This window comes from Hyla sarda, chromosome 5 (assembly GCF_029499605.1).
Source record: "Hyla sarda isolate aHylSar1 chromosome 5, aHylSar1.hap1, whole genome shotgun sequence".
NCBI lineage: Eukaryota > Metazoa > Chordata > Amphibia > Anura > Hylidae > Hyla > Hyla sarda.
Window position 1 is genome coordinate 5,204,097 of NC_079193.1, and position 22,368 is coordinate 5,226,464.

Below are 22,368 nucleotides of genomic sequence, written 5' to 3' on the forward strand. Positions count from 1 at the left end.
TTCCCGAGACACGTGTCATCAGAGAGCACTTAGACAGGAAAGAACAACTCAACTTCAGCAGCTCATAAGTACTGAAAGGATTAAGATTTTTAAATAGAAGTAATTTACAAATATGTAGCTTTCTGGAGCCAGTTGATATATGAAAAAATGTTTTTTCCTGGATAACCCCTTTAAAAGGGGTACTCCACTGGCCCAGAATCTGGAACATTTTGTTCCAAACGCTGGGTGCAGGCTGCGGGGTTCGTGATGTCACGACCACACCCCCACAATGCAAGTTTATGGGAGGGGGCATGGCAGCGGCCTCGCCCGCTCCCATAGACTTGCATTGAGGGGGTGTAACATCACAAGGGGTGTGGCTGTGACGTCACGACCCCCGCAGCCCGCACCCAGCGTTTGGAACAAAATGTTCCGGATGCTGGGCGAGTGGAGTACCCCTTTAAAGGTGCCAAGAGTAAAAGGGGTGCACTGAACATCTTACGTGAACCCCGGATGCACTGACTCCTTTATACCTGTTCATGTACATCGCCCCCTGGTGGTGAAATTATGGCAGAAAAAATGAACTGCAACAAACTTTAGAGACGATTGTGTAGCCCCTGCGGTCCCAGAAGATTTATTGCAGCCTCTTGGTCCCTGGAGGAAAGTGTATAACCCTCCTTATTGTGAATGGTCCTTAAAGGGGTACTCCACTGGAAAACATTATTTTTTTTTTTTTTTCCAGTACTTATCAGCCAATGTTATGAGCCACAGGAAGTTCTTTTCTTTTTTTGAATTTCCCTTCTGCCTGACCACAGTACCTCTGTCCATTTTAGGAACTGTCCAGAGTAGAAGCAAATCCCTATAGAAAACCTATCCTGCTCTGGACAGTTCCTAAAATGTCAGGCACTGTCGTCAGGCACAAAGGAAATTCTAAAAAGAAAAGAACTTCCTGTGGAGCATACGGCAGCTGATAAGTACTGGAAGGGTTAAGATTTTTTGTAATAGAAGTCATTTAAAAGAAAATATTTTCCAGTGGAGTACCCCTTTAAAAATCCAAAAGGGTCAGCTATAGATTGTCTACAGCAGTGGTCTCCAAACCACGGCTCTCCAGATGCTGTAAAACTACAACTCCCAGCATGCCCGGACAGCCAACGGGCATGCTGGGAGTTGTAGTTTTGCAACCTCTGGAGGGCCACAGTTTGGAGAAGACTGGTCTACAGGGTCTGGGGGGCTGCAGATCACCAGCAAATTCTCTATATAAATTCTTTTTTGATCATTGCACAAGTCCAGTCTGCATAGTGCTGCCTCCCTGTAAACTCTCAGGCTCTCTACTGCCTCCTATTGGTATAAAGCCTTCCACCAAGCACACTTTGTTACAATGTATTATGCCTTTTGCACAAGTTCATTCTGCATGGCGCTACCTTATTATTAACACTCAGCCTCTCTACTGCCTCCTGTTGGTTTAAAGTTTACAGTGTATTCTGATCATTGCACAAGTCCAGCCTGCAAGGTACTTCCTTTCTGTTACTCTCTAATGCCTCCTATTGGTACAATGTCTGCCCAGAGCTTCATCACAGTGCAACATGGGAAATGTGTACATTATAAAGCCATTAGAGGTCGTATCAGCTAAAAGGGTTGGCTATAGATTGTCTACTGGATCTAATGGCTGCAGATCACCAACAAATTATCTAAATAGATTCTATTCTGATCAATGCACAAGTCCAGTGTGGATGATTCTGTATTCCTGATAACTCTCAGGCTCTCTACTGCCTCCTATTGGTATAAAGCCTTCTGCAGAGTACACTGTGTTACAGTATTCTAATCATTGCACCAGTCCACTCTGCATGGTACTTCCTTTCTGTTACTCTCTATTGCCTTCTATTCAATGTCCTGCCAGATCATGCGTCATTATAGTGCATTGTGAAATGTGTATGTCATAAAGCTATTAGTGGCACCGTCAGTACTGACAAGATATAACTGGAGCCTGGGCTGTGACTGCATTAAATGACTCAGGGAGCGAGCAAAGAGTTGCTTAAAGCTTACATATCCTTACTTCTATCTGTACTGTAACCAGATCAGTCATCTCCAGACCAGACTGGTCATAATAGGCAGCACCGACCCACAAAAAAGATGGCGGCAAAAGAGGAATGTAGACCAAAGGGAAGTCCAGGTAACTCTATGGCACTATAGTCTTTACAATAATTGGTCGACCTGTATGGAAAGAGAATTAAGAAAGTGACAGATTGTAACTGAATTGCGAGCTCCCGGACAGTCAGACTACAGCGCACAGCGCGGTGCACAACACACGGATCACTTTGGTGCAGAAGCTAGAACACGTTTACACATCTTATGAGATCCAATACTTGGAGGAGGTTTGGGGTTGTGGTTGGCCCCATGGCGGTCCCTCTTGTGGCGGAGATTATAGTTGATACATACATTCTGATTACGTAGACAACACAGGCATATATCACACACTGGAGGAGACACGAGCACCGGGCGCACCTCACATCTCAAGGTCCTGGCGTTCACATTAATTAAAAAAAGATCAGACGCAGAGCCTGTATCCCATAGAAGAATATGTTCTTGAGGTGGCCCGCGTACTGCTATATGGTGAGGAGCGGTATACAGCCCACTCCCACGCCCCCTTCGTGGCAAACCATGGGGGCCATGAACGTCCAGCGGTTGGTCTCCGGGTCGTACATTTCAACAGAGTTCAAGTTAGACTGGCCGTCATAGCCGCCAACTGCATAAAGACGCCCGCAGTTGGCTACAAGAGAGACGCGACTGCGCCGAGTGTTCATTGGAGTGATGAGGTACCATTGGTCTGCCATGGAGTTGTAAACCTCTGCCACGCTCAGGAAGGCAGAACCATCGTAACCGCCGCAGATGAACATCTTGCTGCCCAGAGAAGCCGCTCCATGACGGCAGCGTTTGTTCAGCATACTTGCCACAGGATGCCATGTAGCCGTGTGGTGATTGTAATACTCCATCTGTGAAAGGAAAAAGGAATCATCTGTCATCAGCGGGCCACTCAGGATACGTCTATGGAGGAGGAGGCAGGGGACTGACAGACAAGCTGTGCCTATGAGGGGGAGTGGGACTCCCAAGCTACGCCCCTGAGGAGGAGGGGGGGGGGGGGGGAGTGGGACTTCCAAGCTGCACCCCTGAGGAGGGGGACTCCCAAGCTGTGTCTATGAGGAGCAGGACTGACAAGGGAAGAACAGGATATTCAGATGGGTCTATGAGTGCTAAGACTGTGTCTACAGGAGAGTGTGGGGGGGGGGGGGGGGGAGTAGGCTGTGAAGAGGGGCGTCCTGTCCCGATCATGTAGGATCATACATACAGTGTTGAAGATCTGTAACCCATCGTGTCCACCCGACACATAAATCCGGCCTTCGAACACAGTCACACCGGCTGCACTGCGATTAGAACTCATGGGGGTCACCACCGTCCACCTAAAAACAACAAGCACCATGTAGTGATCCACTCCCCTCTAACTGCTCAACCGGTCAGATCTTTTATATACGGTAAGTTTTCTCCTAAAATCCCTGCTAGCTGTCAGTGAATATGGAAATTCGTGTTTCTACCAATCGCAGCTATAAACATGGCGGCGTCTTACTTGTCTGTTTCCGGAGAATACGTCTCCACCGAGTTCAGCGAGCAGTTGCCATCGTAGCCCCCGCAGACGTAGATCTGTCCATCAAGCACCACTGTTCCCATCGCACTGAGGACACAAGAAACATCTCAGCAATGACGGCTACGGGTCAGAGATGGACGCACAGCGCTCTGTATATAAAAGGTGGAGGTGACCCTGGGGGAAGATTCACTTACATGAGGGGTATTAGTGCAATTAAGTCTGATTGTATAGCCCAACCTATAATCCTAATGGTGACCATATAGATCCTATACACCTCCTATAATCCTAATGGTGACCATATAGATCCTATACACCTCCTATAATACTAATGGTGTCCATATAGATCCTATACACCTCCTATAATCCTAATGGTGACCATATAGATCCTATACACCTCCTATAATACTAATGGTGCCCATATAGATCCTATAATAATACTAATGGTGTCCATATAGATCCTATACACCTCCTATAATCCTAATGGTGACCATGTAGATTCTATACACCTCCTATAATCCTAATGGTGACCATATAGATCCTATACACCTCCTATAATCCTAATGGTGACCATATAGATCCTATACACCTCCTATAATCCTAATGGTGTCCATATAGATCCTATACACCTCCTATAATCCTAATGGTGTCCATATAGATCCTATACACCTCCTATAATCCTAATGGTGACCATATAGATCCTATACACCTCCTATAATACGAATGGTGACCATATAGATCCTATAATAATACTAATGGTGACCCTATAGATCCTATACACCTCCTATAATCCTAATGGTTTCCATATAGATCCTATAATCCTAATGGTGACCATATAGATCCTATACACCTCCTATAATACTAATGGTGACCATATAGATCCTATAATACTAATGGTGACCATATAGATCCTATACACCTCCTATAATCCTAATGGTGACCATATAGATTCTATACACCTCCTATAATACTAATGGTGTCCATATAGATCCTATACACCTCCTATAATCCTAATGGTGACCATATAGATCCTATACACCTCCTATAATCCTAATGGTGTCCATATAGATCCTATACACCTCCTATAATACTAATGGTGCCCATATAGATCCTATACACCTCCTATAATACTAATGGTGCCCATATAGATCCTATACACCTCCTATAATACTAACAGTGACCATATAGATCCTATACACCTCCTATAATACTAACAGTGACCATATAGATCCTATACACCTCCTATAATCCTAATGGTAACCATATAGATCCTATACACCTCCTATAATCCTAATGGTGACCATATAGATCCTATACACCTCCTATAATCCTAATGGTGACCATATAGATCCTATACACCTCCTATAATGCTAATGGTGTCCATATAGATCCTATACACCTCCTATAATCCTAATGGTGTCCATATAGATCCTATACACCTCCTATAATACTAATGGTGACCATATAGATCCTATAATAATACTAATGGTGACCATATAGATCCTATACACCTCCTATAATCCTAATGATGTCCATATAGATCCTAAACACCTCCTATAATACTAACGGTGACCATATAGATCCTATACATCTCCTATAATACTAACGGTGTCCATATAGATCCTATACACCTCCTATAATACTAATGGTGACCATATAGATCCTATACACCTCCTATAATACTAATGGTGTCCATATAGATCCTATACACCTCCTATAATCCTAATGGTGTCCATATAGATCCTATACACCTCCTATAATCCTAATGGTGACCATATAGATCCTATACACCTCCTATAATCCTAATGGTGACCATATAGATCCTATACACCTCCTATAATACTAATGGTGACCATATATATCCTATACACCTCCTATAATACTAATGGTGTCCATATAGATCCTATACACCTCCTATAATCCTAATGGTGTCCATATAGATCCTATACACCTCCTATAATCCTAATGGTGACCATATAGATCCTATACACCTCCTATAATCCTAATGGTGACCATATAGATCCTATACACCTCCTATAATACTAATGGTGACCATATATATCCTATACACCTCCTATAATACTAATGGTGTCCATATAGATCCTATACACCTCCTATAATCCTAATGGTGTCCATATAGATCCTATACACCTCCTATAATCCTAATGGTGACCATATAGATCCTATACACCTCCTATAATCCTAATGGTGACCATATAGATCCTATACACCTCCTATAATACTAATGGTGACCATATAGATCCTATACACCTCCTATAATACTAATGGTGTCCATATAGATCCTATACACCTCCTATAATACTAATGGTGACCATATAGATCCTATACACCACCTATAATACTAATGGTGTCCATATAGATCCTATACACCTCCTATAATCCTAATGGTGTCCATATAGATCCTATACACCTCCTATAATCCTAATGGTGTCCATATAGATCATATACACCTCCTATAATCCTAATGGTGACCATATAGATCCTATACACCTCCTATAATACTAATGGTGACCATATAGATCCTATACACCTCCTATAATCCTAATGGTGTCCATATAGATCCTATACACCTCCTATAATCCTAATGGTGTCCATATAGATCCTATACACCTCCTATAATCCTAATGGTGACCATATAGATCCTATACACCTCCTATAATACTAATGGTGACCATATATATCCTATACACCTCCTATAATACTAATGGTGTCCATATAGATCCTATACACCTCCTATAATCCTAATGGTGACCATATAGATCCTATACACCTCCTATAATCCTAATGGTGTCCATATAGATCCTATACACCTCCTATAATACTAATGGTGACCATATAGATCCTATACACCTCCTATAATCCTAATGGTGACCATATAGATCCTATACACCTCCTATAATACTAATGGTGACCATATAGATCCTATAATAATACTAATGGTGACCATATAGATCCTATACACCTCCTATAATTCTAATGGTGACCATATAGATCCTATACACCTCCTATAATACTAATGGTGTCCATATAGATCCTATACACCTCCTATAATACTAATGGTGTCCATATAGATCCTATACACCTCCTATAATCCTAATGGTGACCATATAGATCCTATACACCTCATATAATACTAATGGTGACCATATAGATCCTATACACCTCCTATAATACTAATGGTGTCCATATAGATCCTATACACCTCCTATAATACTAATGGTGCCCATATAGATCCTATACACCTCCTATAATACTAATGGTGACCATATAGATCCTATAATAATATTAATGGTGACCATATAGATCCTATAATAATATTAATGGTGACCATATAGATCCTATAATAATAATGGTGACAATATAGATCCTATAATAATACTAATGGTGACCATATAGATCCTATAATTAAGAATGGCAGAGGATTAGCAGACCCCTCCCCCTCCGGTGGCGGCCATTACTCTCTGGACTCACCTTCTCTTGCTGTTCATACTTCCTACTTTGGTCCATGAGTCTGTGTCGGGGTTGTAGACTTCCACAGTGCTCAGACGCGATTGGCCGTCATAGCCACCAATGGCATACAGGAGTCCATTAACCACGGCGACTCCCACCCTGCTGCGAGCCGTCGTCATTGGCTGACACTTCTCCCAGCGGTTGGCGATTGGGTCGAAGACTTCAACCACATTCAGAGAGTCACCTGCGTAGAAATTCGCTACTCATCTTAACCACAGAACAGTGAAGCGTCATGTATCATCGGTATAACTACCTTCTTACATAGGACTGCAGGTCACATCTACTACATTATCTGTACTCAGAGAGTTATCACTGTGTTATCTGTGGTGTTACATAGGACTGCAGGTCACATCTATACATTATCTGTACTCAGAGAGTTATCACTGTTATCTGTGGTGTTACATAGGACTGCAGGTCACATCTATACATTATCTGTACTCAGAGTTTTCACTGTGTTATCTGTGGTGTTACATAGGACTGCAGGTCACATCTACTACATTATCTGTACTCAGAGAGTTATCACTGTTATCTGTGGTGTTACATAGGACTGCAGGTCACATCTATACATTATCTGTACTCAGAGAGTTATCACTGTTATCTGTGGTGTTACATAGGACTGCAGGTCACATCTATACATTATCTGTACTCAGAGAGTTTTCACTGTGTTATCTGTGGTGTTACATAGGACTGCAGGTCACATCTATACATTATCTGTACTCAGAGAGTTATCACTGTGTTATCTGCGGTGTTACATAGGACTGCAGGTCACATCTATACATTATCTGTACTCAGAGAGTTATCACTGTTATCTGTGGTGTTACATAGGACTGCAGGTCACATCTATACATTATCTGTACTCAGAGAGTTTTCACTGTGTTATCTGTGGTGTTACATAGGACTGCAGGTCACATCTACTACATTATCTGTACTCAGAGAGTTATCACTGTTATCTGTGGTGTTACATAGGACTGCAGGTCACATCTATACATTATCTGTACTCAGAGAGTTATCACTGTGTTATCTGTGGTGTTACATAGGACTGCAGGTCACATCTATACATTATCTGTACTCAGAGAGTTATCACTGTGTTATCTGTGGTGTTACATAGGACTGCAGGTCACTACTACGGTTGAGTATAGGCTCGGTGTAGCGGTGGTATTAGAGATTTACCACCTCATTCATATCGTCCCGTATTAATCCTGCACCAGTGTAACCCTTTCCCTGCTGTCTGAGGCTCCCCCTTCCAGCAGCGCAGAGTGTTTCAGGTCGGCCATCTTTTATTCGGTCAGATAACTGATGTCTATGGGATAGTTCAGATTATAAGATACCTGCAGAGTTCAGTCCTCCCACCGCGTAGATGAGGCCGGCTATGGAGGTGCAGCAGCGGGGGCGGGTCTTGAAGGCCAGGAGGTGTGGCCTACGTTCTGGCATCAGGTGGTAATCCTTCGCTTCGTCCACCAGGTCCCTGGAATCCAGACACAAGACTCAATCACAGGACGAGGAGCGGCGCGCACCGCGTATGATCGGCCCTTACCGGCACTTATGGCAGCAGCGCACCAAGTCATCCTGCTGCACCCGATCCGTCAGGAACTGCGGACGGCACAGGGGCAGCCGGATCTTAGTCAGCAGCTCCGGAAGGAAGAGCTCCCGCTGCTCCCGGTCATAGCGCACCCAGGCCAAGGCCGCCTCAAACACCTGACGGGGAGACAGACATGGTGAAAACAGCGGCACAGGGCATTCCAGGGGGCAGGCACAGGGTATTCCGGGGGGCAGGCACAGGGTATTCCGGAGGGGGGGGCACAGGGTATTCCGGAGGGGGGGGGGGGCGGGCACAGAGTACTCCCGGGCATGCTGGGAGTTGTAGTTTTGCATAAGCTGGAGGCACCCTCGTTGGGAAACACTGTACTAAGAGTTAATGAGTGGGAGCAGCAGCACAGAGTATTACAGGAGAGTGGGAGGGGTGCGATGAGGGTGAGGACAGGGCTGCAGGGTCAGGGGTCACGCAGTGAGGACAGGGCTGCAGGGTCAGGGGTCACGTAGTGAGGACAGGGCTGCAGGGTCAGGGGTCACGTAAAGAGGACAGGACTGCAGGGTCAGGGGTCACGTAGTGAGGACAGGACTGCAGGGTCAGGGGTCACGTAGTGAGGACAGGACTGCAGGGTCAGGGGTCACGTAGTGAGGACAGGACTGCAGGGTCAGGGGTCACGTAGTGAGGACAGGACGTCAGGGGTCATGTAGTGAGGACAGGACTGCAGGGTCAGGGGTCATGTGTGATGTAGTGAGGACAGGACTGCAGGGTCAGGTGTGATGTAGTGAGGACAGGACTGTAGGGTCAGGGGTGATGTAATGAGGACAGGACTGCAGGGTCAGGTGTGATGTAATGAGGACAGGACTGCAGGGTCAGGTGTGATGTAATGAGGACAGGACAGCAGGGTCAGGTGTGATGTAATGAGGACAGGACAGCAGGGTCATGTAGTGAGGACAGGACTGCAGGGTCAGGTGTGATGTAATGAGGACAGGACTGCAGGGTCAGGTGTGATGTAGTGAGGACAGGACTGTAGGGTCAGGGGTGATGTAATGAGGACAGGACTGCAGGGTCAGGTGTGATGTAGTGAGGACAGGACTGCAGGGTCAGGGGTCATGTAGTGAGGACAGGACTGCAGGGTCAGGTGTGATGTAATGAGGACAGGACAGCAGGGTCATGTAGTGAGGACAGGACTGCAGGGTCAGGTGTGATGTAATGAGGACAGGACTGCAGGGTCAGGTGTGATGTAGTGAGGACAGGACTGCAGGGTCATGTAGTGAGGACAGGACTGCAGGGTCAGGGGTCATGTAGTGAGGACTGGACTGCAGGGTCAGGTGTGATGTAATGAGGACAGGACTGCAGGGTCAGGTGTGATGTAATGAGGACAGGACTGCAGGGTCATGTAGTGAGGACAGGACTGCAGGGTCAGGGGTCATGTAGTGAGGACTGGACTGCAGGGTCAGGTGTGATGTAATGAGGACAGGACTGCAGGGTCAGGTGTGATGTAATGAGGACAGGACAGCAGGGTCATGTAGTGAGGACAGGACTGCAGGGTCAGGTGTGATGTAGTGAGGACAGGACTGCAGGGTCAGGGGTCATGTAATGAGGACAGGACTGCAGGGTCAGGGGTCATGTAGTGAGGACAGGACTGCAGGGTCAGGGGTCATGTAATGAGAACAGGACTGCAGGGTCAGGTGTGATGTAATGAGGACAGGACTGCAGGGTCAGGTGTGATGTAGTGAGGACAGGACTGCAGGGTCAGGGGTCATGTAGTGAGGACAGGACTGCAGGGTCAGGTGTGATGTAGTGAGGACAGGACTGCAGGGTCAGGTGTGATGTAGTGAGGACAGGACTGCAGGGTCAGGGGTCATGTAACGAGGACAGGACTGCAGGGTCAGGTGTGATGTAACGAGGACAGGACTGCAGGGTCAGGTGTGATGTAACGAGGACAGGACTGCAGGGTCATGTAGTGAGGACAGGACTGCAGGGTCATGTAGTGAGGACAGGACTGCAGGGTCAAGTGTGATGTAGTGAGGACAGGACTGCAGGGTCAGGTGTGATGTAATGAGGACAGGACTGCAGGGTCAGGTGTGATGTAATGAGGACAGGACTGCAGGGTCAGGTGTGATGTAATGAGGACAGGACTGCAGGGTCAGGTGTGATGTAATGAGGACAGGACTGCAGGGTCAGGTGTGATGTAATGAGGACAGGACTGCAGGGTCAGGTGTGATGTAATGAGGTCTGGACTGCAGGGTCAGGTGTGATGTAATGAGGACAGGACTGCAGGGTCAGGTGTGATGTAATGAGGACAGGACTGCAGGGTCAGGTGTGATGTAATGAGGACAGGACTGCAGGGTCAGGTGTGATGTAATGAGGACAGGACTGCAGGGTCATGTAGTGAGGACAGGACTGCAGGGTCAGGGGTCCTGTACCTGCTCCTCGGCCTTCACGTTTAGCTCATCTCTGGAGACCAGCTCCAGGACCTCATCGAAGGCCAACGCCAGGAATTCCTCCGACATGGAGACCTCCACAAAGTGCTCATGGATGAAGCGGTTAGCGGAGTCGTACAGCACGGCGCACATCATCGTCTCCGCAAACTGTCGCACCCCCAGGCAGTTCTTGGGGTGTAACCTTAGAGAGAAGACCAGCAGTTATGACCCCGCACTGCCCAGAGCCGACCTGTCCCCCTTAACTACTTCCACCACATGATGATCCTAGGGGGCGGGGCTTTTATTGCCGGCAACGCCCTATACAAAACATTTATCACTTCCGCTATTGACATGGAAACCACTAACGGTTGATCAAGGAATGCTGGGAAACTAACGACTGACGTAAGCTCTAGGCCAACTCCCAGAATGCACAGGATCGGCCATGATGCTGCAGCTCATCCTGGTGTATCTAAGAACACAGTTGGATACTCAGTATAGAAAGTGCTCATCAGGACAGAAGGAGTTGGCACCTCAATCCCATCTCCTCTGGGCAATGGGCGGAGACATGCAAATTATTCATCTTGACCAATGAATTGTTCAATTACAAATGATACAGATGATGGCTGAACAGCTGCAGCTTTGGAGGCGACTAGAGAAGACGGGGACACTTACCGTTCCTTCAGGAAAGAGCAGCAGGCGTCCTTGATGTTCTGCAGTTGCAGGAAACTGGCGCCCATCAGGAGGGACTGCACGTTCTGCTGGTCGATGGCCAGGTGCCCATTATAGGCAAAGTTAATCAAAGCCTCCAGGGCGCTGCAGGAGAACAGAGGGGTCGCTCATTACTGTGCGGGAGAACAGAGGGGGGGCACTCATTACTGTGCGGGAGAACAGAGGGGGGGCACTCATTACTGTGCGGGAGAACAGGGGGGGCACTCATTACTGTGCGGGAGAACAGGGGGGGCACTCATTACTGTGCGGGAGAACAGAGGGGGGGCACTCATTACTGTGCGGGAGAACAGAGGGGGGGCACTCATTACTGTGCGGGAAAACAGAGGGGGGGCACTCATTACTGTGCGGGAAAACAGAGGGGGGGCGCTCATTGCTGTGCGGGAGAACAGGGGGGGCACTCATTACTGTGCGGGAGAACAGAGGGGTCGCTCATTACTGTGCGGGAGAACAGAGGGGTCGCTCATTACTGTGCGGGAGAACAGAGGGGGGGGGCACTCATTACTGTGCGGGAGAACAGAGGGGGGGCACTCATTACTGTGCGGGAGAACAGGGGGGGGCACTCATTACTGTGCGGGAGAACAGGGGGGGGCACTCATTACTGTGCGGGAGAACAGGGGGGGGCACTCATTACTGTGCGGGAGAACAGAGGGGGGGGGCACTCATTACTGTGCGGGAGAACAGAGGGGTCGCTCATTACTGTGCGGGAGAACAGAGGGGTCGCTCATTACTGTGCGGGAGAATAGAGGGGTCGCTCATTACTGTGCGGGAGAAAAGAGGGGGGCACTCATTACTGTGCAAGAGAACAGAGGGGGGGCACTCATTACTGTGCGGGAGAACAGAGGGGGTCGCTCATTACTGTGCGGGAGAACAGAGGGGGTCGCTCATTACTGTGCGGGAGAACAGAGGGGTCGCTCATTACTGTGCGGGAGAACAGAGGGGTCGCTCATTACTGTGCGGGAGAACAGGGGGGGTCACTCATTACTGTGCGGGAGAACAGAGGGGTCGCTCATTACTGTGCGGGAGAACAGAGGGGTCGCTCATTACTGTGCGGGAGAAAAGAGGGGGGCACTCATTACTGTGCAAGAGAACAGAGGGGGGGCACTCATTACTGTGCGGGAGAACAGAGGGGGGCGCTCATTACTGTGCGGGAGAACAGAGGGGGTCGCTCATTACTGTGCGGGAGAACAGAGGGGTCGCTCATTACTGTGCGGGAGAACAGAGGGGTCGCTCATTACTGTGCGGGAGAACAGGGGGGGTCACTCATTACTGTGCGGGAGAACAGGGGGGGTCACTCATTACTGTGCGGGAGAACAGGGGGGGGTCACTCATTACTGTGCGGGAGAACAGGGGGGGGTCACTCATTACTGTGCGGGAGAACAGGGGGGGGTCACTCATTACTGTGCGGGAGAACAGAGGGGGGGCACTCATTACTGTGCGGGAGAACAGAGGGGGGGCACTCATTACTGTGCGGGAGAACAGAGGGGGGGCACTCATTACTGTGCGGGAGAACAGAGGGGGGGCACTCATTACTGTGCGAGAGAACAGAGGGGTCGCTCATTACTGTGCGGGAGAACAGAGGGGTCGCTCATTACTGTGCGGGAGAACAGAGGGGGGGCACTCACTACTGTGCGAGAGAACAGAGGGGTCGCTCATTACTGTGCGGGAGAACAGAGGGGTCGCTCATTACTGTGCGGGAGAACAGAGGGGGGGGCACTCATTACTGTGCGGGAGAACAGAGGGGGGGGCACTCATTACTGTGCGGGAGAACAGAGGGGTCGCTCATTACTGTGCGGGAGAACAGAGGGGTCGCTCATTACTGTGCGGGAGAACAGAGGGGTCGCTCATTACTGTGCGGGAGAACAGAGGGGTCGCTCATTACTGTGCGGGAGAACAGAGGGGGCCCCCCCCCAGTAATGAGTGCCCCCCCTCTGTTCTCCCGCACAGTAATGAGTGCCCCACTCATTACTGTGCGGGAGAACAGAGGGGGGGCACTCATTACTGTGCGGGAGAACAGAGGGGGGGCACTCATTACTGTGCAAGAGAACAGAGGGGGGGCACTCATTACTGTGCGGGAGAACAGAGGGGGGGCACTCATTACTGTGCGGGAGAACAGAGGGGGGGCACTCATTACTGTGCGGGAGAACAGAGGGGGGGCACTCAATACTGTGCGAGAGAACAGAGGGGGGGCACTCATTACTGTGCGGGAGAACAGAGGGGGGCACTCATTACTGTGCGGGAGAACAGAGGGGGGGCACTCATTACTGTGCGGGAGAACAGAGGGGGGGCACTCATTACTGTGCGGGAGAACAGAGGGGGGGCACTCAATACTGTGCGAGAGAACAGGGGGGTCGCTCATTACTGTGCGGGAGAACAGGGGGGTCGCTCAATACTGTGCGGGAGAACAGAGGGGGGTCACTCATTACTGTGCGGGAGAACGGGGGGGGGCACTCATTACTGTGCGGGAGAACAGAGGGGGGGCACTCATTACTGTGCGGGAGAACAGAGGGGGGGCACTCATTACTGTGCGGGAGAACAGAGGGGGGGGGGGGCACTCATTACTGTGCGAGAGAACAGAGGGGTCGCTCATTACTGTGCGGGAGAACAGAGGGGTCGCTCATTACTGTGCGGGAGAACAGAGGGGGGGCACTCATTACTGTGCGGGAGAACAGAGGGGGGGGCACTCATTACTGTGCGGGAGAACAGAGGGGTCGCTCATTACTGTGCGGGAGAACAGAGGGGTCGCTCATTACTGTGCGGGAGAACAGAGGGGGGGCACTCATTACTGTGCGGGAGAACAGAGGGGGGGCACTCATTACTGTGCGGGAGAACAGAGGGGTCGCTCATTACTGTGCGGGAGAACAGAGGGGGCCCCCCCCCAGTAATGAGTGCCCCCCCTCTGTTCTCCCGCACAGTAATGAGTGCCCCACTCATTACTGTGCGGGAGAACAGAGGGGGGGCACTCATTACTGTGCGGGAGAACAGAGGGGGGGCACTCATTACTGTGCAAGAGAACAGAGGGGGGGCACTCATTACTGTGCGGGAGAACAGAGGGGGGGGGCACTCATTACTGTGCGGGAGAACAGAGGGGGGGCACTCATTACTGTGCGGGAGAACAGAGGGGGGGCACTCATTACTGTGCGGGAGAACAGAGGGGGGGCGGCACTCATTACTGTGCGGGAGAACAGAGGGGGGCGCTCATTACTGTGCGGGAGAACAGAGGGGGGGCACTCATTACTGTGCGGGAGAACAGAGGGGGGGCACTCATTACTGTGCGGGAGAACAGAGGGGGGGGCACTCATTACTGTGCGGGAGAACAGAGGGGGGGCACTCATTACTGTGCGGGAGAACAGAGGGGGGGCACTCATTACTGTGCGGGAGAACAGAGGGGGGGCACTCATTACTGTGCGGGAGAACAGAGGGGGGGCACTCATTACTGTGCGGGAGAACAGGGGGGGGACTCATTACTGTGCGGGAGAACAGGGGGGGGCACTCATTACTGTGCGGGAGAACAGGGGGGGGCACTCATTACTGTGCGGGAGAACAGGGGGGGGCACTCATTACTGTGCGGGAGAACAGGGGGGGGGCACTCATTACTGTGCGGGAGAACAGGGGGGGGGCACTCATTACTGTGCGGGAGAACAGGGGGGGGGCACTCATTACTGTGCGGGAGAACAGGGGGGGGCACTCATTACTGTGCGGGAGAACAGGGGGGGCACTCATTACTGTGCGGGAGAACAGGGGGGGCGCACTCATTACTGTGCGGGAGAACAGGGGGGGGCACTCATTACTGTGCGGGAGAACAGGGGGGGGCACTCATTACTGTGCGGGAGAACAGGGGGGGGGGCACTCATTACTGTGCGGGAGAACAGGGGGGGGCACTCATTACTGTGCGGGAGAACAGGGGGGGGCACTCATTACTGTGCGGGAGAACAGGGGGGGGGGGCACTTACACACAGCCCCTATGACAACACTGCTTGTCTCAGTAGTGCAGCCTCAGGGTCTGGAAGTGTAACGTGAAAAGACATGAACAAACTCCTGGCTGAAACCCCTTCTGACTTCTCACAGCTGAGGGTTTGTTACCATAAAGCGTCTACAGAGGCCGGTCCTCCCTCCTCTCCTTACCAGGGGTCCATTCCCTGCATGACGATCTCGTCCTGCTTACACTCCATCATGTCGTTGGTGAACATGGCGTGGAAGTAGGGGATGGAGGCGGCCAGCACGATCCGGTGCGCACTGAATTTATGTTCCCCGACCTGAGAGGAAGAAAAATATCAAATCTGTTACTTCATATATCCATACATTCTCTTCAGAGCTGCACTCACTATTCTGCTGTGACATTATGTCTAATCCTCCACACACCCCCAGAGCTGCACTCACTATTCTGCGGTTATATCATATCTAATCCTCCACACACCTCGAGAGCTGCACTCACTATACTGGGGTTATATCATATCTAATCCTCCACACACCTCGAGAGCTGCACTCACTATACTGGGGTTATATCATATCTAATCCTCCACATACCTCGAGAGCTGCACTCACTATTCTGCGGTTATATCATATCTAATCCTCCACACACCCCTAGAGCTGCACTCACTATTCTGCGGTTATATCATATCTAATCCTCCACACACCCCTAGAGCTGCACTCACTATTCTGCGGTTATATCATATCTAATCCTCCTAACACCCCTAGAGCTGCACTCACTATACTGGGGTTATATCATATCTAATCCTCCTAACACCCCTAGAGCTGCACTCACTATACTGGGGTTATATCATATCTAATCCTCCACACACCCCTAGAGCTGCACTCACTATTCTGCGGTTATATCATATCTAATCCTCCTAACACCCCTAGAGCTGCACTCACTATACTGGGGTTATATCATATCTAATCCTCCTAACACCCCTAGAGCTGCACTCACTATACTGGGGTTATATCATATCTAATCCTCCACACACCCCTAGAGCTGCACTCACTATACTGCGGTTATATCATATCTAATCCTCCACACACCCCCAGAGCTGCACTCACTATTCTGCGGTTATATCATATCTAATCCTCCACACACCCCCAGAGCTGCACTCACTATTCTGCTGCACTCTGGGCACTGATAAACTTGGATAAAACGTTTTGCCCCCTGCTGTGCCGCTGTCTGTATATTATGGTATAGCTGCTGTTTACCCTGAGCGCGCACACAGCTCTGCTATATAGGATACACAGACGCCATCACACAAGACTCCAGTCACATCCCAAGCAGCCACACTTGCAGCATTATACATTACTTAGAACAGTGTTTACCAACCAGGGTGCCTCCAGCTGTTGCAAAACTACAACTCCCAGCATGTCCTCGTCACTGACCGAGGAGGAGATGGTGGGAGTCGTCACTGACCGAGGAGGAAATGGTGGGAGTCGTCACTGACCAAGAAGGAGATGGTGGGAGTCGTCACTGACCGAGGAGGAGATGGTGGGAGTCGTCACTGACCGAGGAGGAGATGGTGGGAGTCGTCACTGACCGAGGAGGAGATGGTGGGAGTCGTCACTGACCGAGGAGGAGATGGTGGGAGTCGTCACTGACCGAGGAGGAGATGGTGGGAGTCGTCACTGACCGAGGAGGAGATGGTGGGAGTCGTCACTGACCGAGGAGGAGATGGTGGGAGTCGTCACTGACCGAGGAGGAGATGGTGGGAGTCGTCACTGACCGAGGAGGAGATGGTGGGAGTCGTCACTGACCGAGGAGGAGATGGTGGGAGTCGTCACTGACCGAGGAGGAGATGGTGGGAGTCGTCACTGACCGAGGAGGAGATGGTGGGAGTCGTCACTGACCGAGGAGGAGATGGTGGGAGTCGTCACTGACCGAGGAGGAGATGATGGGAGTAGTCACTGACCGAGAAGGAGATGATGGGAGTCGTCACTGACCGAGGAGGAGATGATGGGAGTCGTCACTGACCGAGGAGGAGATGATGGGAGTCGTCACTGACCGAGGAGGAGATGATGGGAGTCGTCACTGACCGAGGAGGAGATGATGGGAGTCGTCACTGACCGAGGAGGAGATGATGGGAGTCGTCACTGACCGAGGAGGAGATGATGGGAGTCGTCACTGACCGAGGAGGAGATGATGGGAGTCGTCACTGACCGAGGAGGAGATGATGGGAGTCGTCACTGACCGAGGAGGAGATGATGGGAGTCGTCACTGACCGAGGAGGAGATGGTGGGAGTCGTCACTGACCGAGGAGGAGATGGTGGGAGTGGTGGTAGCGTCATTCTGGGCGAGCAGGATAAAGGATGACATCAGCGCCACCGACCTGCCAGGAGCCGCCCTCCCGATGCCAACGATCCTGCAGAATTAATCTGTAATCTTCTTAGTGCAGAGTGAGCTGAGCCGACCCTGCGCAGACCCTGCTCCAAACCACAGACAAACCCCCCAGATCCAGCAGAGCCCAAATGAAGGAGGTGCCGGACTATCAAGCGCTCGATCCGAGACAGGGAACACTAAATATTCTGCATCAATGGACCTGGGCGACCAGATACTACAACCCCCAATATGTACAATCTAAGAGCAGAGGAAAATGTGGTCAATAGGTCAGTGACTGCGATCGGGGTGAGGGCAGGACAGACGGGCATTATATGGGGCGACTCCGAGGGATTACTGCTGATCTGAGGCTAAGACGACAGATAACCCCGAGCTTGTTTAATCAACACCGATTTATGTCACCTCCATCTATCCCTGGACGCAATGCTCTGCAGCAAAGGAAGAAGAATCTATAAGACAGGCAGGAAGAACACTGCACAAGGGAGAAGACCCCCAGAGATGCACTCACTATTCTGCTGGTGAGGTCACTGTGTACATACATACATTACATTACTTATCCTGTACTGATCCCGAGTTATATCCTGTATTATACTCCAGAGCTGTACTCACTATTCTGCTGGTGGAGTCACTGTGTACATACATTACATTACTTATCCTGTACTGATCCTGAGTTATATCCTGTATTATACCCCAGAGCTGTACTCACTATTCTGCTGGTGAGGTCACTGTGTACATACATTACATTACTTATCCTATACTGATCCTGAGTTATATCCTGTATTATACCCCAGAGCTGTACTCACTATTCTGATGGTGAGGTCACTGTGTACATACATTACATTACTTATCCTGTACTGATCCTGTGTTATATCCTGTATTATACTCCAGAGCTGTACTCACTATTCTGCTGGTGAGGTCACTGTGTACATACATTACATTACTTATCATGTACTGATCCTGAGTTATATCCTGTATTATACCACAGAGCTGTACTCACTATTCTGCTGGTGAGATCACTGTGCACATACATTACATTACTTATCCTGTACTGATCCTGAGTTATATCCTGAATTATACTCCAGAGCTGTACTCACTATTCTGCTGGTGAGGTCACTGTGTACATACATTACATTACTTATCCTGTACTGATCCTGAGTTATATCCTGTATTATACTCCAGAGCTGTACTCACTATTCTGTTGGTGAGATCACTGTGTACATACATTACATTACTTATCCTGTACTGATCCTGAGTTATATCCTGTATTATACTCCAGAGCTGTACTCACTATTCTGCTGGTGAGGTCATTGTGTACATACATTACATTACTTATCCTGTACTGATCCTGAGTTATATCCTGTATTATACTCCAGAGCTGTACTCACTATTCTGCTGGTGAGGTCACTGTGTACATACATTACATTACTTATCCTGTACTGACCCTGAGTTATATCCTGTATTATACTCCAGAGCTGTACTCACTATTCTGCTGGTGAGATCACTGTGTACATTACATTACTTATCCTGTACTGATCCTGAGTTATATGCTGTATTATACTCCAGAGCTGTACTCACTATTCTGCTGGTGAGGTCACTGTGTATATACATTACATTACTTATCCTGTACTGATCCTGACTTATATCCTGTATTATACTCCAGAGCTGCGCTCACTATTCTGCACCACCCTAGGTAAGCGATGGGGTGATGTGAGGATAGGAGATATTCGCAGTCACGCCCTGATTATCGCCTCTGGGCAGGAAGCTCTTACACAGCAGAGGACAATGCGGCAATGTGTGTACGGGGAGGGCGGGCAGCATTGTGGCACCGGGGCACCTCCTGGTCACATGATCTCAGGAGCCGTCAGGAAGTAGAATAAGGCAGGGGCACATCTGATGCAGTCCTATGTAAATATAGGAAATCTAATAAATTTAAGATCTCTGCACAAGGTCAGTGAAGAAACCAAAAACCCCAACCACACACAATACGTCTCACATATATGGAAAAGACAATGCTCTGTGAGCTAAACCTCCTGGACTCCAGACTGATACATTGTACATATCTAGTCCTGCTCTCAGCTGAGAAGTGATACAATTGTATCCAGTCTAGACAATGCTCTGTGAGCTAAACATCCTGGACCCCAGACTGATACATTGTACATATCTAGTCCTGCTCTCAGCTGAGAAGTGATACAATTGTATCCAGTCTAGACAATGCTCTGTGAGCTAAACCTCCTGGACCCCAGACTGATACATTGTATATAGCTAGTCCTGCTCTCAGCTGAGAAGTGATACAATTGTATCCAGTCTAGACAATGCTCTGTGAGCTAAACATCCTGGACTCCAGACTGATACATTGTACATAGCTAGTCCTGCTCTCAGCTGAGAAGTGATAAAATTGTATCCAGTCTAGACAATGCTCTGTGAGCTAAACATCCCGGACTCCAGACTGATACATTGTACATATCTAGTCCTGCTCTCAGCTGAGAAGTGATACAATTGTATCCAGTCTATAGACAATGCTCTGTGAGCTAAACCTCCTGGACTCCAGACTGATACATTGTACATAGCTCGTCCTGCTCTCAGCTGAGAAGTGATAATTGTATCCAGTCTAGACAATGCTCTGTGAGCTAAACATCCTGGACCCCAGACTGATACATTGTACATAGCTAGTCCTGCTCTCAGCTGAGAAGTGATAAAATTGTATCCAGTCTAGACAATGCTCTGTGAGCTAAACACCCTGGACCCCAGACTGATACATTGTACATATCTAGTCCTGCTCTCAGCTGAGAAGTGATACAATTGTATCCAGTCTATAGACAATGCTCTGTGAGCTAAACATCCTGGACTCCAGACTGATACATTGTAACACTGCAGAGTGGACAGGGATCAGTTTCAATATTAGAGGGGGGTGGATTAGGACAGGATTAATTATTAGGGAGAGGACTGGGGTTCATTACATTATTGGGGGGGGGGATCAGTTCCATTATTATAGGGAGGGTGGACTGGGGTTGGTTCGATTATCCGGGGGACTGGGATCAGTTACAATAGGGTGAGGGTGGTGACAGGGATCGGCTTTATAATTACAGGGGGGCGTTGGGGTCCGTTCTATTATTGGGGGGGACGAATTGGTTCCATTATTGGAGGGGGGTGGGGTTGACTCCTTTATTGGGGGGGACTGGGGTCTGCTCCATTATTTGGGGGTAGAGACTGGAATTGGTTCCCTATTGGAGGGGGGGGGGTTGTTGCATTATTGAGGGGGACTGGGGTCTGCTCCACTATTGGGGGTCTGCTCCATTGGGGGGGGGGGGAAGAGACTGGAATTGGTTCCATATTGGAGGGGGGGGTGTTGCATTATTGGGGGGGACTGGGGTCTGCTCCATTATTGGGGGTCTGCTCCATTGGGGGGGGGGGAGAGACTGGAATTGGTTCCCTATTGGAGGGGGGGGGGGTTGTTGCATTATTGGGGGGGGGACTGGGGTCTGCTCCATTATTGGGGGTCTGCTCCATTGGGGGGGGGGGGGGGGGAGAATGGAATTGGTTCCATATTGGAGGGGGGGGGGGGGTTGTTGCATTATTGGGGGGGGGGGGACTGGGGTCTGCTCCATTATTGGGGGTCTGCTCCATTGGGGGTCTGCTCCATTGGGGGGGGGAGAGAGAATGGAATTGGTTCCATATTGGAGGGGGGGGGTTGCATTATTGGGGGTCAGTTCCTTTATTGGAGGGGGACTGGGGTAGTTTACATTATGACGTGCAGGGGGCTGGGGTCGGTTCCATTATTGGGGGGGGGCTGCAGTAGGTTCTATTAGAGGGGGAGGAGGAAGTGACTGGATTTGGATCCATATTGGAGGGGGGGGGGGTTGTTGCATTATTGGGGGTCGGCTCCATTATTAGAGCGGGAGGGGGACTGGGGTAGTTTACATTATGACGTGCAGGGGGCTGGGGTCGGTTCCATTATAGGGGGAGGGGCTGGGATCGGTTCCACAATCAGTCGAAGGCGAGGGGGGGGTTAATCACCTTCAGCGTGACGTCACACAGCTTCCCCTGCCGCCGGATCTCCTCCATCACCCCGTAGCCCCGGTTGGGGAGGTCGCCCACAGTGACATGCACCAGATCTTCCAGCTCCTCTAACTCGTCCACCATCTTGTGACCCGGCGGGAAACGATCTGACACTGATCACCCTGTGACCCGCCGAGGCTCCGCCCGCCCGCTATCTCCCCGCCCCTTAAGC

At 49.8% G+C, this 22,368-nt stretch overlaps 1 protein-coding gene across 2 annotated transcripts; it reads right to left on the bottom strand.

The window, feature by feature from the left end:
* Positions 1-225: 225 nt before the first annotated feature.
* KLHL18 (kelch like family member 18) lies at positions 226-22,361 on the bottom strand. Of its 2 annotated transcripts, none has more exons than XM_056518729.1 (10): positions 22,155-22,361; positions 15,947-16,077; positions 11,768-11,908; positions 11,099-11,297; positions 8,676-8,836; positions 8,470-8,606; positions 7,103-7,325; positions 3,596-3,700; positions 3,320-3,431; positions 226-2,966 (listed from the first exon to the last, which is right to left on the bottom strand). In XM_056518729.1, the coding sequence occupies exons 1-10, from the start codon at positions 22,278-22,280 to the stop codon at positions 2,580-2,582; spliced, it is 1,722 nt and encodes a 573-aa protein (XP_056374704.1). In that variant the 5' UTR covers positions 22,281-22,361; the 3' UTR covers positions 226-2,579. The 2 variants fall into 2 exon arrangements, with proteins under 2 accessions (XP_056374704.1, XP_056374703.1); XM_056518728.1 differs by having other exon boundaries at positions 7,103-7,340.
* Between the last annotated feature and the right edge of the window lie 7 nt (positions 22,362-22,368).

Coding starts and splice junctions, on each gene's coding strand:
- KLHL18 (XM_056518728.1), bottom strand. CDS start 22,280: ATGGTGGACGAGTTAGAGGAGCTGGAAGATCTGGTGCATGTCACTGTG. Junction 11,298..11,767: donor TGCTCTTTCCTGAAGGAACG/GTAAGTGTCCCC, acceptor CTTCTCTCTAAG/GTTACACCCCAAGAACTGCC. Junction 7,341..8,469: donor GGGAGGACTGAACTCTGCAG/GTATCTTATAAT, acceptor TAAGATGAGTAG/CGAATTTCTACGCAGGTGAC.